At 36.8% G+C, this 15773-nt stretch overlaps 1 protein-coding gene across 1 annotated transcript; it reads left to right on the forward strand.

The window, feature by feature from the left end:
* The first annotated feature begins 1397 nt into the window (after positions 1–1397).
* On the forward strand, positions 1398–15190 carry MTPN (myotrophin). The gene is made up of 4 exons (XM_039357413.1): positions 1398–1730; positions 8556–8669; positions 9704–9787; positions 12430–15190. Exons 1-4 carry the CDS (start codon positions 1659–1661, stop codon positions 12514–12516), a joined length of 357 nt encoding a protein of 118 aa, XP_039213347.1. The 5' UTR covers positions 1398–1658; the 3' UTR covers positions 12517–15190.
* Positions 15191–15773: the final 583 nt, after the last annotated feature.

Below are 15773 nucleotides of genomic sequence, written 5' to 3' on the forward strand. Positions count from 1 at the left end.
GAGGGGAATCTTTTCTTTTTGTAAAACCTAAAAATTTTCAATTAAAAAAAAAAAAGACTACACCCACTCCGGTCTACGGAAAAAACCTTTCTTCACCGAACTGATCCCTGATGCCCAAAAGGTTGGGGGCCACTGCTGTAATTCATTTATTTAGTATTACTGGTAGTTTCTTTACACTCTATTCTTTAGATAACTTAGACTACAATCTAAGTTACAATCATTTGTTTAGTGACTTTTCAAAGTTACAAAGGTACTGAAAAAAGTGACTTATGACTGGTCCTCACACAACCATTACAGCATTCCAACAGAATTTGGAATCATGTAATGAGAATTTTGACTCTTGGCAACCAGAATGTATTTACACTGGTTGCGGTGTCCTAGGGTCACATGATCACCATTTACAATTTTTCAGCCATCTCCCAACAAACAAAGTCAACGGAGGAAGCCAGTTTTGCTTAACAGCCAACTTATTCTCTCAACAACTGCAGTGATTCACTTAACTATGACAAAAAAGGTCATAAAATTGGGTGTGACTCACTTAATAACCACCTTGCTTAATAAAGGAAATTCAGGACCCAATTCTGGTAAGTCAAGAACTACTTGTATTGGAAATAAAGCCCAGAGAAAGAAGTATTATATCAATATTACAGTTCAGGATATGAGCATGAGATTGACTTTTTCATCCAGAACTGAATATAACTTTAGGAAAAAAATTCTGCTGCATATTGTATCAAAGTATTTGTTATACGACAAAGGTTTTAGTTTTGAGCTGATAACTTAATGCTAAGGTCTCTGCTACATTTTAAATTATTTTTTAACACCTTAATAAAAACTAGATAAGCAAAGCGAATCTTGAAAAAAGACTACTAGGCTTCTAATTTCTCCCTTTTTTATACATCTGCCAATTTGCAATATAAACCTCAGAAACTTTAAGATGTGTGGACTTTAATTCCCAGCTCCTCATGCTGGCTGGGGAATTATGGGAGTTGGAAGTCCATAGATCCTAAAAATGCTGAATTTGAAAAACATTGTTGTAGATGTTTATGCCCCCTTAGAATCCAGATTGTAAGCGATGATATTAGCCACGCTTCGTGATGTAAGGTTTTGCCACCCTCCTTAACCGCCAAGCTATCAACTCAACCTCACATTCTTCGTCCCAGACGAACTAGGGCATCCACGCATGCCCAACTACGTTTCCTAAGCAACCGCTTCTTTCAACTTATTCAAGCACTAGTTCCGGTTTCCCCTAAGCGACTCGGCCGCTCCGCCCCGCGCAGGTTACGGAAGCCGTTGGATCTAGAGTCAGGCAGAGAACGACAAACGAGTTTTCGGAGCATGCGCACTTGCATGGCCTAGCCTCAACTAGGGTGTGGGTGAAAAAAGCGGATGGTGAGCGGAAGCGGAAGCGGTGTGTGGCAAGAGCAAGCGGTTTAATTACACCCGCCCCTCCACCTTCATGTTAGTCGCATTTCCCTTTTTCCGGACTCTTCGTGCCAGTTATTGGGAGGCGTAACCGTCACCCTCGCCCCTCACGAGAGACAGCCGCCTAACCGTCGGTTCCGCCTCCGCCGCCCTTTCCGCTGCAACCCCGCCCCGCCCCTTCGCTCGAGCGGTACCGTGGCCTTTCGCGCCGAGTCCCGGTCAGGGCGGCTGCCGCTATGTCCGACAAGGAGTTCATGTGGGCCCTCAAGAATGGCGACCTGGACGAGGTGAAAGACTACGTGGGCAAGGTACAGTGGGAGAAGCCGGGCTGGGAAGCCAGCAGATGAGCAGCGAGCCTTTGAAGGCCCGAAACTGCGGATAGTTTGTCCCTTTTACTCTGGGGAAGGGGGTGTCTCTCGCGCCCTCCCCACTCCGGGCGGTGTTTTCCCCTCGTAGAAGGCTACGGTGGGACTCGAGTTTGCCTGAAGGCGCCCAGCGCTTCTGCACGGGCGCGTGGGTGGGTGAGGCCTTCCCAGTGTGCCCACTGCTTTTCTCGTGCCCGAGAGGGTCCTGGATGACGTCACTTGCGGGGCTGGATGTTGTCAAGGATTTCACTTGGGGGGGGGGCCTCATCCAGAATAAGCCCCGAGAAGAGGCGGCCTGAAAGGTGGTCGCATTTGGTTCCAGTGAGACGGCCGGTCCACGCCCACCTCCTTCCTTTGGCTCCGTCGAGGTGTGTCTGCTGTCAATCACACGTTCTCCCAGCAATTAACCAAGGGTCTTCAAAGGCTGGTTCTGTTCGTTGGTCTCATAGTACCTTGGGCAGGACTATTAGTGCATCCCTACTTGTTTGTTTTTTAATTGGGGCTGCGAAGAGCCACACCCTTGTTCTAAATTATAATTCATTTACAGTCATGCCTTGCCTCCTGATTTGTATCCTGTACTTGGCACTGAATAAAAAAAAAACCTCAGAAGTAACAAAGATGAAAAAGACTGCTCCAAGGTCCAACTTCCTGTTAAGTTTGTTGCTTTACTGAATTGAAGGTGATGAAGTAGAAAAAGGAGAAGAAAAAGGATCAAAATAACTTCAGTTCATTTAGACAATATGGGTAAAGAGTGCTACAGGTTAAATGAAACCCCTTGGACAAGAGTTGGCAAAGCATTTGTGATAGAACAACGTTTTTATTTTCTGTTTCTCTTACAATCTCCATTGAACCAAAATCTGTATGATTAGTGGAGGGGAAGGAGCAGAATGGAATGTATTATTCAATAGAAAGACAGAAGCCAACATATTAGAAGGATTCATTGTGTTGCTTTTTATTTATGGTGACCAAACCAATCTGCACAGATTTTAATTTGTGTCAAGTATTGAGTATATAGCTGAGTCAGAAAACAGTTTTCTAATCAGAAAAAGATAGTTGAAAGAGTTGCTGGTTTTCAACCTGTGGGTTCAAAACTTTGAGTAGCCTTGGATTATTTCCCAACTCCAAGTGCTTATTGGTGAAATTGCGTTGTTAGATCCTTCTAGCTATTAACTCATGAGAGAAACTACTTTTTTTAAAGTACTTTGAACTTTAGAATCTCAGTTTATTGAAAGGCTGCCTAGGACAATTGAGACTGGAGGAGGCAAGCTTTGTGTTTTAAATAGATGGGAGATAGTGATGTTTCAAACAAATTGTATACTCTGTATACAAATTACCCTGATTTTGTAGGATGGAATGGCAAAGGTCTTACCTTGGGTAGAAAAAGTAGAATGGGAAATCCTTGCCTTTCTTAGGCATATTTTTGCCAGTTTAAGATTATTTTTCATACTGAAAATTTCAGAATTACTTAGGAACAAAAATAGCATATGGAAATAGATTTTGTTTTTTATAGTTTTGCTTAAATAAACACAATTTTATTCTATATGTTCTTCTTACCTAAGAAGATGGAAAAAGCACATAATTCATGAAAATACTCTGGTGCAATAGGTATAGTATTGGAATGAGTACTGCAGTTTATCTATTTATACAATTTATTGGCGGCTCATCTTACCACAGAGTAACTCTGGGCGGTTATATATAACCTGAAATATTATCAATTTGAGTGATGGTCTGTGCATCTTCCACCATGTAATTAAACACTAAAGTGTTGTTCTCACAGTTAAAGGGTCAACTGGGGGCATTTTTTTTTAATCTTGAGATAGGAGTCACATGAGGCATTAAAAAGTTAATACACTCTACTTTTCCCCAAAATTGCTTAAAGAAATGGAAATAATTCCATTTCCATATGGAATTCCAATTCCTTATGTTAAAATAATGTTATAAAACTTAATGGTAAAATAGTGAGCATACTTGTCTAAAACTATACATTTTAAATTTACATGGTTAGATAAATTAACCAGCTCACAATAAACTGGTTTCCTAATATAATTCTCTATACCAGAGGTCACCAACCTTTTGGGCACCAGGACCCACTTCTGTGGAGAAAGGTTTTGCTACAGACCAGAGAGTGCGTGGTTTTGTGTGCTACCTGCATCCCATGGATGGGGCTTTGCTTGTTGCTGGCATGCCGTGGCCTGGGGGTTGGGGACTCCTGCTCTATACCTAGGTCTCTGCCAGATCTAGACTTTAAATAGAATGTAAAGAAATTGATCTGAAGAGAATTACAGTGACAGTCATCAGCATACCAGTTACTTAGTTTTTTTAATGGAATATGAACAGCCTGAGAAAGAAGGCAGAATTTCTGTCATACAGAGAAGGATAAAAGTTTGTTCTTTGCTCCTTGAGCAGACAAGACCTAGATCTATAGGGTTTGCAAAAGGATAACTTTGGGTTGAATGTTAGGAGAAATTCAGTGCCGTAAGACAGTAAGCGACGGAATCAATTAATTAGATGAATGGGCTGTCTTTTGCTGAAGGTATTCAAATAGCCTTTTAAGATGGATAGTCTTTAGAGTACTTTAGCATAGAATTATTTACGCAGAGGAATATGAACTAGATCACAAATATGTTCTCCAGAATAATTCTATTTTTAATAAGCTTCTAAAGGTCTATAGAGAAGAAGGTCAGTCTGATCACCAATGGGAAATTATTCCATGGCTGCACCGTCTTGACTCTCCTTACCCGCTAGAAGTGTAGAATCACAAGTGGCTGTTCACAGAAGATATGACAGGTTGGTCTGATGTAATTGAGTAAAGGCAATCCTGTAGACATCCATGAAGGATTTTATAGGTTAATGCAAGAACCTTAAATTATACTCACATATTTATCAGTGACCACTGCATGGCCCGCAGAATTGGTGTTATTGCAACCCTATTCAAAGTACTCCAATTGCAGTAATCCAATTGGGTGCTAATAAGACATGAATCATTGTACCTAGGTCTGCCTGCATCAGATACAGCTATCCTCGCTTAACAACTGCTTAGGACTATTTGAAGTTGCAGTGATGCTGAAAAAATTATAACCAGTCCTCATATTTAACAGTTGCAGCATCCCTGTGATCATGTAATTGAAATTTAGGCACTTTGCAATTGGCAGGTGCTTATGTTACGTAATCCCCATTTGTGTGTTTCAGTTCCAGCTTCTGATAAGCAGTCAGTAGAGAAGCTGGTCACAATCACATGATATCTTGCTTAATGATTGTAGCAGAAGTGAGGTTGTAAATCTGTCTCAATCACCTGTTGTCTACTTAGCAACCTTGTTGCTTAGTGACAGAGTTGCCAATCCCAATTGTTATGTGAGGACTACCTATAGGGCAGGCATGTCAAACTCACGATGTCACGTGACGTATCGGGACTTTTTCCTCATTGTTGGCAATGAGGTGGGCGCGGTTTTAGCGTGACGCATCCAGCCCACTGGCCAGCAATTTATCATGCCTGCTATTGGGGAATAATTGATCAACAGATGAATCTGGGCAAAGGTCCGCTAGCCATAGCTTTCATCGACTGTTTTTTCCAGCTGGAGTTGTTTGCTCTAGACAAACCTGCTCTTTCAAAAAGCATGCCTGCCCCTTTAGAACTGGAATTGATGGGAAATCCCGGGATATAAATAGTAACTCCATTTTATTAGGCTTTAGCTTGGTCTACATTCAGACACTTATAGATTCCGAACATTGGAACTGGACATTGACATCATCTCCCTTACAGTCTGAACTGATGTTATAAACTTGGATGTTATCAGCGTATGATACCTCAAATTATATTACCTCACTCAGTGTGTTCAAATGAATATGAAATTGAAAGTCCAAACTGAAGAAGAATCACAGTTAATGGTTTTTTTGGTACTATTTACTGGTCTCAGTGAGATCATTGTGATACATTATGTTAGAATAGGCCCTCTCAAATTTTACTTAGCAGCATTGGCTCTTAATATGTAGTTTTGTTGATCTCTTATTCAGTAGTACCTGTTGTTCTTTGCAGTAGTTTTCTCCAAGCATCTGACTCTTCCAAATATTCTTTCTGGGAGCAGTGCTTTGTGCAATTATATACTATAAAATACACAGTATACTAGGACAATGCACTCAGTTAGATGACCATTCTCCTTCTACATTTTTGTCTTTTAAAACCTTATAATTTTGTATTTTTGGCAAGTAAGGTTATTATGAATGCCATCCCATCCTTGCCATTTTTAAAAGTCCTTTTAAGCCATATTTTTATATCAAAATAATTTAATATTAAATTAATTCCATTAGATTTTTTTTGCTTCTGAAACAATTTTGTACCATGTACTATATTACTGCGTGAATGGATTGAATGAGAGAAGATGTATTATTGTATTGCTTTTTTGAGTATGTGGGTGTCATCACACTAAAACGTATACATATAGCAGCCTCAGGGGATAAAGTCATTTGTACTGATGAATATTTTTGTAATAGTTTGACTGAATTCAGTTTTCAGAAAATAATTTACTGGAACAATAGGGAAAATGCAAAAGACAGAGTCAAAAGCAAAGATATCTGGCTTTGTTTAATAATCACAAGGAAAAGTAATAAGCATTTTAAATTATAAACTTACTGTCACACAATTAAATGATTTATCAGTCCATTTATTCATTGTGCTTTTAATGGACTGATCCCAGAGTGCATTGAATGGATTAAGACAAACATTTAATTCCCTATTACACTTTGAGATGGCAAATGAACAGAAACATTTAAATGATTATACTTTATCAAGGGTATTATTTGGGATATGAAGTAGAATATCTACATTATCTGTAATCCTTTGAATTCCTATAAAAAGTATGTTTATCAATTCTAAAACTTTGAATTAAGAAAAAGTAATCAGCATTACTGCTTCAATGACTTAGTTCTGTCCTCTTTAATGAAGGAACACACTGAAAAGTATATTGTAAGGAATTGCTATATTCCTGGAAAGTGGCCATTGCTTAACATTAGAGGATTTTTAGAGGAGTTCACATTACATGGAAATGCTAAAATCTTTAGATGTTTAAATTAATTCACTGTTAAGCATTTATATAAAAAGCTATGACTATACACAACTGTTGTAGCTTTTGTTTGTCACTACAATTTTGAGTGGACATGCTAGTTTTTAAGACCAGCAAGAAGAAAGGGAGAAATTTATATCAAGGGCTACTTATTTTTAGATATTATGCTACTAAATACTATTTGGTGAAACAACCAGTTTCACACCTTTGTGTGTTTCTCAGTACTAGCTATATAATTAAAATCTACCCAGGTATAAGATGAAAAAGCTCTTCTGGTGGCAATATGTATCATGAATACTAGGCTGAGAACTACATCAGTACTTCAGAAGTCCTAATAATGATAAACCTTCAGGGTATGTTCAGATGGATAAGAAAATTAGGAATCTGAATCTAAATATGTATGAAGTTGGAGCAAATGGATTTATAGATGAGTAAAAGGCATAGAAAACAACCTACATTGTGACTAATTATTTGAAATTATTATTCATCTAAATTCGACTGTTGATATAAACCATTATTTTACATTGTTATACTGGCAGTATACTCTCAATTAAATTATATGTTCAGGTTTTGACTAGAACTTTGCATTTGCTTGGAACTAAACAGCCTACAGAGAACATTCCATGAGAATTTTTATTTGGTTTATGTTGCAGTGCAACAAAATTTCAAATAACAATCGCAGTTCAAAACAATTCCCTAATGCACAAAGGAATATAAGGTTATAGCCCATATTGAATTCTATCTAGATATTGCCTAGAGCAAATTAATATTTGAGTAGCACAAATTATTAAACATGCTTTTTACAGCCTCTGCATCCATAAATTACCCAGAAATCTCTGAGCCCAACAAAGAAGTCATTTTATTCATTTCAATACAGCATAATGTAATGAAAGCAAAAATGCACTTGTTTGCTTTGAGGTTTCTTACTGTACATGTAATGGATATTGAACAACAATGTTCACATTTTTGGGACACAGATGGTTTGAGAAAGGAGCGAAGGAATCTTATTTATGCCAAAGTGGAAAATTCTTTCCTCAATAGAGGTCAAGGTTTCAGACACAATCTGTCCCCCATCTTTTATACTGCTCTTTCATTAGTCCCCAAAAAGGTTAAGACCACTTTACAGGTTCACCAGGGAGGTCACACACTTAGGGTATAGAATTTAAAAGTTGAAACATTTACATCTCAATAACTTTCTGCCTACTTTATTTATTTATTTATTTATGAAACTTATATACCGCTTTAAGTGCAAGCACTCTCTAAGCGGTGTACACCAGTAAGCAATGTATATATATATATTTACATTGCCCCCAACAATCTGGGTCCTCATTTTACCTACCCCGGAAGGATGGAAGGCTGAGTCAACCTTGAGCCGGTGAGATTTGAATCACTGACCTGCTGAACACAGTCAGCTAAAGTGGCCTGCAGTACTGCACTCTAACTGCTGTGCCACCTCGGCTCTTATTTACTTATTTAACAAGCCTATCCAAATTAGATGAGAAATGAAATTTCCCTGGAGGACATATATGGGGTCCCCCTAACAACTAGCTCAGACTGAAGAAGCTACTTAGATGAACAGTGAAATGTTTTGAATCAACAAAAAACGTCTAGCTGCTGTGGCTGAACTTCCAGACTACTGACCTCATGTTACAACTGGTTGAAGTAAAAGATATTTTACCAAAGAATAATTAACCTTTTTTTAATTCCAAAGGGTGAAGATGTTAACCGAACATTGGAAGGTGGGAGAAAACCTCTTCACTATGCAGCAGATTGTGGACAGCTTGAGATTCTGGAGTTTCTTCTATTAAAGGGAGCTGATATTAATGTATGTTAAATAAAATAATTCAGGCAATATAATAGATGAAATATCTGTTAGATTAAGACAAATAACTGTTTTAAATGCATAAAGTAGGATGTGTATATATAATTGCCCTTGACGTAAGTGTTAATTTTGTTATTGCAGTACAGTATAACAGTTTTTATTTATTGGAGGATATTAAAAGAAAATAGAATATCCATCTATATCTGTCTGTCTTATCTAGTCTGTCTTCATTAGCTGCCACTTACTAGGAACTAACAGATTAATCTGGATGATTATAGCACTTCACTACTTCAACAGAACACTTGAAGTTAATCGAGGTTTTCATAAGCATCCAAATCTTGTCATTATCTTCAAAAATATCACGTAGGATATCTATATTCTATTTGATTAAAGATTATCATTTTGGCCATGTTTTTTGGGATGGTTCCATCTTCTCATAAAGCTTAAGTTTTGAAACAAGAAAAAAGTTGTCCTCTTCATGATGAGGCCTAGTGATGATCTCTTTTAATATGGGAGAAGGTACTGTACAGGAGAAAAACAGCTACCGTATATGAGACATAACAATTTCATCCTGTGAAATCTCCACCGTTTTTTCCACACTTTCAACACGGCCTTCCAATAAATCCATTTTATCTGCAACATCCTCAATACGATAGTCCAGCTTTTCAACAACAGAGGCGAGTCCTGCCCAAGCCAGTCTTAAAACACATTGAAGACTTTCTATAGGGATGGATAATATTTGTAGCAAGAAGAACTCCTGTTTGTCAATCCTCTTCTAGTAATATCCAGATCCAAATTTTAAGTAAATATTGTAGATGAAGAAATTTTTGTAGAAGTAAAGACCATTTCTACTTGCTTGCTTCACACTCTCACCGTTGATTTACCTTTTAGTAAAATGTAACCTTCCAATAATGTGATATCTGCATAATTCTTCATGAGGGAAGCATGCAACTTTGTTACTTAAGTCATATTAGGAGATGCATGTATCGATTGAGGTTGCTTTTTTACAGCTTACTTTTTTTTTTTACTTTTTATAGGCTCCAGATAAGCATAGTATCACTCCACTTCTTTCAGCAGTTTATGAAGATCATGTGTCCTGTGTGAAATTACTTCTGTCAAAGGTGAGAATACATGATAGTATCATTCTGACAATTGTACTAACTTAGTAAATTTTATTTTTCAAGATGTCAGACATTTTAAGGATGCCTAATATGGAGTAGATATCAGAAAGAAAATCAGATAGAAGAAGGGTGAGAAAGAAAAGAAGAAAGTATTTAATGAAATGCAGAGCATCTGAAATGTTTGGGGATGACAAGATTTAGTCTTTAGAATCCCCTTTTATTAGTCATTGACTTGAGCTATTGTATGTATAGCGTAACGTTTAGTGTAGTTATTTTGTTCTAAAATTATTTGGCTAATTTAACAGAGTATACCGTATATGCCGGCGTATTAGGCGACCCGGCGTATAAGACGACCCCCGTCTTTATAGCCAGCCCGCATTCCTAGAACGTCGTCTTATACGCCGGAAACTACCAGTATTTCCGGAGTATAAGACGACTCGGCGTATAAGACGACCCCCGTCTTTGGCGCCGATTTCAGCGCTCATGGAAGTCGTCTTATACGCCGGCATTTACGGTAAGTAGAATTTATGCTGTGAATAATTATTCATGTTGATATAGTCAATTAAAAAAACTACAAGCAAATAGGAACAATCCTAGTACTATATTAAATATAAGTGTTACAAAACTTAGGGCATTTTGAAAAATACTGTTTTAAAGCTTTTTAACTCATACATTTATTTTTATATAAAGAGAGGCCAGTGTACTAACTTTACACTGTTTCAGTTTCAAGCATGAATGCCATTCGTATAAAACTGCTTTTCAGGAAAAAAAAAAAAAAAGGGGGGGGGGGGAGCTCCTGAAAACTGTTCATATGTTAAGGTGGCATGATTTCTTTTTCTGTTGTAATAAAAATCTGCCTCAATTTAATAGTTAAACATCTAACTGTACAAATATTTCATTTAGTCTACAGGAAAGAAAACAGTTCCTTTCACCATGGCTTCTTTTTCAGATAATTTAGAAGCAAACATTTAAGGCAGATACTGTTTCTCAGTTTGTTCTATTTTGCTGTTTTATATTCTGTTAGATACACAGAGAGAGAAAGAATGACAAACTTCATAAAATAAAATCTCACTTTTCCCATTCTGAATTGTGTAACTTATTGCAGACTGACAGTTGTTAATACACCAGGTGAGAACTACTGATAGACATTTGGGCTATGTTCACATATACTAAACTATAAACAATATATTTACAAATACAATTTGTACCAGAATTTTAACTGCTAAGTGATGCAGTTACTAAGCAGGTCATTGCATGACCTGACCCAATTTCAGAAACATTTTACCATGGTCATTAAATGAATCAGTTGTTAAGCCAATCAGGCTTTTCCAATTGACTTTGCTTGTTGGAAGCCAGCTGGAAAGACTGCAAATTGCAGTCACATGATTGCAAGATGCTACAACCTTTGTAAATGCGAGCTGGTTGTCTAATGTCCATATTGTGATCATGTGACGTTGTGGTGTGATTGTCATAACTTCAAGGACAGGTCATAAGTCATTTTTTCCAGTGCCGTTATAACATCAAATCATCATTAAACAGTCATACATTCATAGTCATTAAGCAAATGTGGCTTCCTCCATTGACTTTGCTTGTTGGAAGATGCCTGAGAAGATTGCAAATAGCTGTAACCAGTGTAAATGCATGCCAGTTGCTAAGATCTTGAATTTTTATCACATGACCACAAGGATACAAAAATGGTCATAAATACAAGGACCAGTTGTAAATCACTTTTTTCAATGCTATCAAGTCTTCTCTTTTCAGTGTCATTTGAACTGTAAGGGGTTGTGAAGCAGGCTGTGGTGTACCTTCTCAAGTCATCATTGGATTTGTGATGACTTGAGTCTGTGCAATCTCCAGTCTCCCCTTTTTAGGCAAGTTGGTAGAGAGGGTGGTCTAGCCCAACTCCAGCTCCATAACAAGAAATGGATCTTTTGGACGCTTTTCACTTAAATTTAAGGCCATGGTTTGGTACAAAGATACCATTAGTGATTCTTTCTGATTTGTGATCTTGTGGTAGAAACCATGATGGAGCTGGTATGTCCATCGTAGCATTTCTTGATCTTTCAGTGGCTTTTAATACTATCAGCACAGTATATTTTTAGAACAGCTTAAGAGGGTGGGCATGGGAGGAACCATTTTGTAGTAGTCATCTTCCTTTCTCTATGGCCAGTTTCAGTTGGTGTTGACCAGATGGGAGAGATTATGCCCACAGTCCCTTACTTGTGCAGTCTCACAAGGTTCAGTATTCTCTTCCCTTCTTAACTTCTATATGGATCGATTGGATGAAGTCATCTCCTGGTTTGAGTTCAGATATCATTAATACGATGATACCAGTTGTACATCTGGACCCCAAACTGAGCAATGGAGTCAAGTTCTAACAGAATGCCTGGAGGCTGTTCAGATGTGGATGGTGAGGAACAAACTGAGGTTCAATCCTGATAAGACACCCCCCCCCCCCAAAAAAAATCTGAAGACATTTCATTATTGCAGAAGAGTTTTTTTACCTTTGTTCAGCAGCATTTGGTTAATTTCTGGAAACCAAAAGAGCTTGCAGTCCGATTGCACATCTGATCACTTGGAGAATCAGGTATATAACAAAGAAGTTTGTTTTTCCTAAAGTGACAGTTCTTATCTTTTTACAGGGTGCTGATAAGACTGTGAAAGGGCCAGATGGACTAACTGCCTTTGAAGCCACTGACAATCAGGCAATCAAAGCTCTTCTTCAGTGATGGATGGACTGAGATCTAATGTCTCTCCTGTGGCCTCACACTGCTGCCTGTCTATCACTCTTTGTATTTTCCAGCTTCTTCAGCTAAATATTGGAGAGGGAGGAAAAAAAACACAGTAAATCAGTCTAGTTAGGTACCTCTATCAAAAAGAGAACATGTTTGGAGAGTAGAAATACATATAATTGGTGTCTCTTTAGGACTTTTTACCCTGAACAATTTTCCCCATTTCTAGCAAAATTGAACTTATGCTGTGGAAGGGGAGAAGAATGTGTTCTGTAATGTAGCTTGTAAATGACTTGCTGAAAGTTTGTAAAATGGAAACTCTGTTCTTTATTTTCTAATATGTAAAAGCAATTAGTAGCCCAGTACTGTTAAGCCGACATTTAACAAGCAAGGCAATGGGATAGCTTCTCTGTAGTTCTGTCCCTGTGCCGTAAATAGATTATGTAATGCTGAAGGGTTTTGCTGATAATATCCCTGTATTTAATAATGTCATTATTAACAAGGAACAAATAATACAAGCAGGGCTAAATCTCCAGCAGAGGTGCTGGAAGAAATGATTAAAATCATGGGTTTTCTACCTTCCAAGATGCAAACCAATTACTTCTGGAATAGAGCTTTTGAAAAACTTCTAATTAAAGTGCCCTCCCCTAGCACATTGTAAAATACACTGGAACAAAGTGACTGTTCCAGATCTGTTGGTGCTAGAAGATGGTAACTTTGCCTTCTTGATTTAAATTCAAAATACCCTAATAAAATGACTCAAATTAACTTTGTTTTAAAGAAGACAGGAGCTTCTATTCTCTTAACATCATCCTTGCTGCATTAATCTGGTTAAATGCATGTATCTTGGAAAGGAGTTTGATTCACTATTAAGCTTTTGCATCTGGCAATGATCAAAATTATATACAATTGATAAAATGATCCTGAACAATGACAGGTTGCATTTACTGCCCAGTAACAGATTATGATTTATACAAGTAATTTCACAAGTCTTCAATGTAGTGCTTTTAAAAATATTCACAGGTAAGGATTTGTAGTATGCTGATACCTTGATTGGGATGCTAGGTTAAATTGCATTTGGATATTCTTATTGAAAAAGTCAATACATTTTGTATCATAATATTAAAAACTTCCCAGTAAGATTTTTATCGGCTTTGAACAACGTGTGCAATGCAATGTTGACTGTCATCTAGGACAGGGGTTCTCAACCTTGGCAACTTTAAGACTTGTGAACTTCAATTCCCAGAATTCCTCAGTCAGCAAAGCTGAGTTGAAGTCCACAAGTCTTAAAATTGCCAAGGTTGAGAACCCCTGATCTAGGAAGTTCTGGTGTCTAGCACATTTCATGTAATGAATGTAGCTTTTGAGTTTAAAAACATTTAATTTTTACTATTGTACCATCCTCTCACCAGAAAAAAAGAATCTGGAGAAATGGACTTGTTAAGCGATGTTAACATTGTATCTTAAATTGTATCTTATTTGTCCCTTATCACAGATATCATCTGTTATATTCAGATCAGTTATCTAGCATCCATGGGGAATAAACTTTATTCTCCAAAGACTGTTTTAAAAGTAGATCTATGTAATATATTTTTGTATTGGTGCAGAAATGTGATATAAAAATAATAAACTTTGCATGCACAGTCTGCATAATCACATATTCACCTTTTTGTGCTATGGTAAACTGAAAAAATGTTAATCCAATAAATTGAATTTTAGATTAATCTTAAAATTAAACATATTTTGTCACAATTGGCATGGCCTAATTGACATTTGCCCTGAAGGGATGTGAAATGTTACCATTCTATTCTAGTAAGGCATAAATTATGATTATCAATAGTTTGTTCAAATATTTCTTCCATTCTCTCTCTCTCTCCCTCCCTCCCTCCCTCCGTCTGATATGTTGGAGCATTTGTGCCTCTTCTCTTTCGCACAACTCATTTTGCTCATGTTTTCCTTACACATCTACAGGTAGATTCCAATAAATAGCTCTTAACACCTGTCTTATACTTGTTTGTTCAGGGTTATTAAATATATATGTGCCCTTTCTCTGCTATTCATTTAAAAAAATCAGGCTAACTTTAGATTTTTTTTAATTTGTACTAGATGTGATTTGTATTCTAAAATTTTTGCCAGTATCTGATAATACTAGCTCTTGGTGAACACTCTTGAAGTATCCCATCCCAACCCCCATTTAAAGGAGTCATCAGCACTAGTTAGCAATCTAGAAATCCAGTGCAGTATCGGTCTCCTTCCTTTCTGATTTCTGTTTAAGATGATTTACCATTTTAAAACTTTCTGCTCTTTGTTATAGGCATTGCTTTCATGACTTGGTTTTTGTTCTTCAATACAGTACTAAGTAGATGAATTGATTAATAGAAGAAGCTGGTAAGAATAGAATGACCTAGTTGAGCAATTCCAGTGTTGCATGCAGAATCTTCAACTGAACAGTCTTATATTTTATAAATGGGAAAACAATCATCTTTCTACTCCAGTGATGGGGGAAAATAGTGCTTTGTGCATTTTGATATTTGACTTTTTTCCACAATGTAACTATTTTGACACAGTTTGGTTTATTATTATCATGGTTCATAGACATCAGACTGCTAAATGATACAGTGTTTGTGTTGCAGGAATGAATGGAATAAACTTGAATTGTGTTATAGAAAAATCTGAATGTTTTTTTTACCTATCTATTGTTTCTACATTCTTTTCTCTCTAGTATTGTCTTGCACCTGCAATATAATGCTTTGTATGTAACATTTTACAAAGCAATTTACAAATCCTGTATGGAACTACAATTGTTCAATTGTACTTGAATTGTTAAACTATAGTTCTCAAGTCTTTGGAAAGTTCATCTTTATTAAGAAATAGGATAGTATTAAAAAATGAGACTATTTTAGTTTTTGAGCATGATACCTAATCACTCTAAAGAATAGTTGAAAGAAGCAAAATATTAGCCGCTTCCATATCACAAATTTCTAAGAGGCATCCATTAATTTCTCCATTAATCTAGCCCAAGGGTCTATGATCAGGGTATAAATAAAGAGAAACAGACAAAAATATTTCTTTATTTTGTTTGTTAAATTTATTTGCCACCCATCTCATTGTGGGGCTACTCTGGGCGGCTTACAAAAATAAAACGGACAAAATTTGAAAAAGAATGTAAAAATAATAGTAAAAGAATAAAATTAAACAAAAAATAGCAGAAATACAGTAATATATTAAAAATGATAAGTATAAGTATTGAGAAC

Source organism: Crotalus tigris, unplaced genomic scaffold, assembly GCF_016545835.1.
Source record: "Crotalus tigris isolate CLP2741 ecotype Arizona unplaced genomic scaffold, ASM1654583v1 scf7180000018919.839542, whole genome shotgun sequence".
NCBI classification, from domain to species: domain Eukaryota; kingdom Metazoa; phylum Chordata; class Lepidosauria; order Squamata; family Viperidae; genus Crotalus; species Crotalus tigris.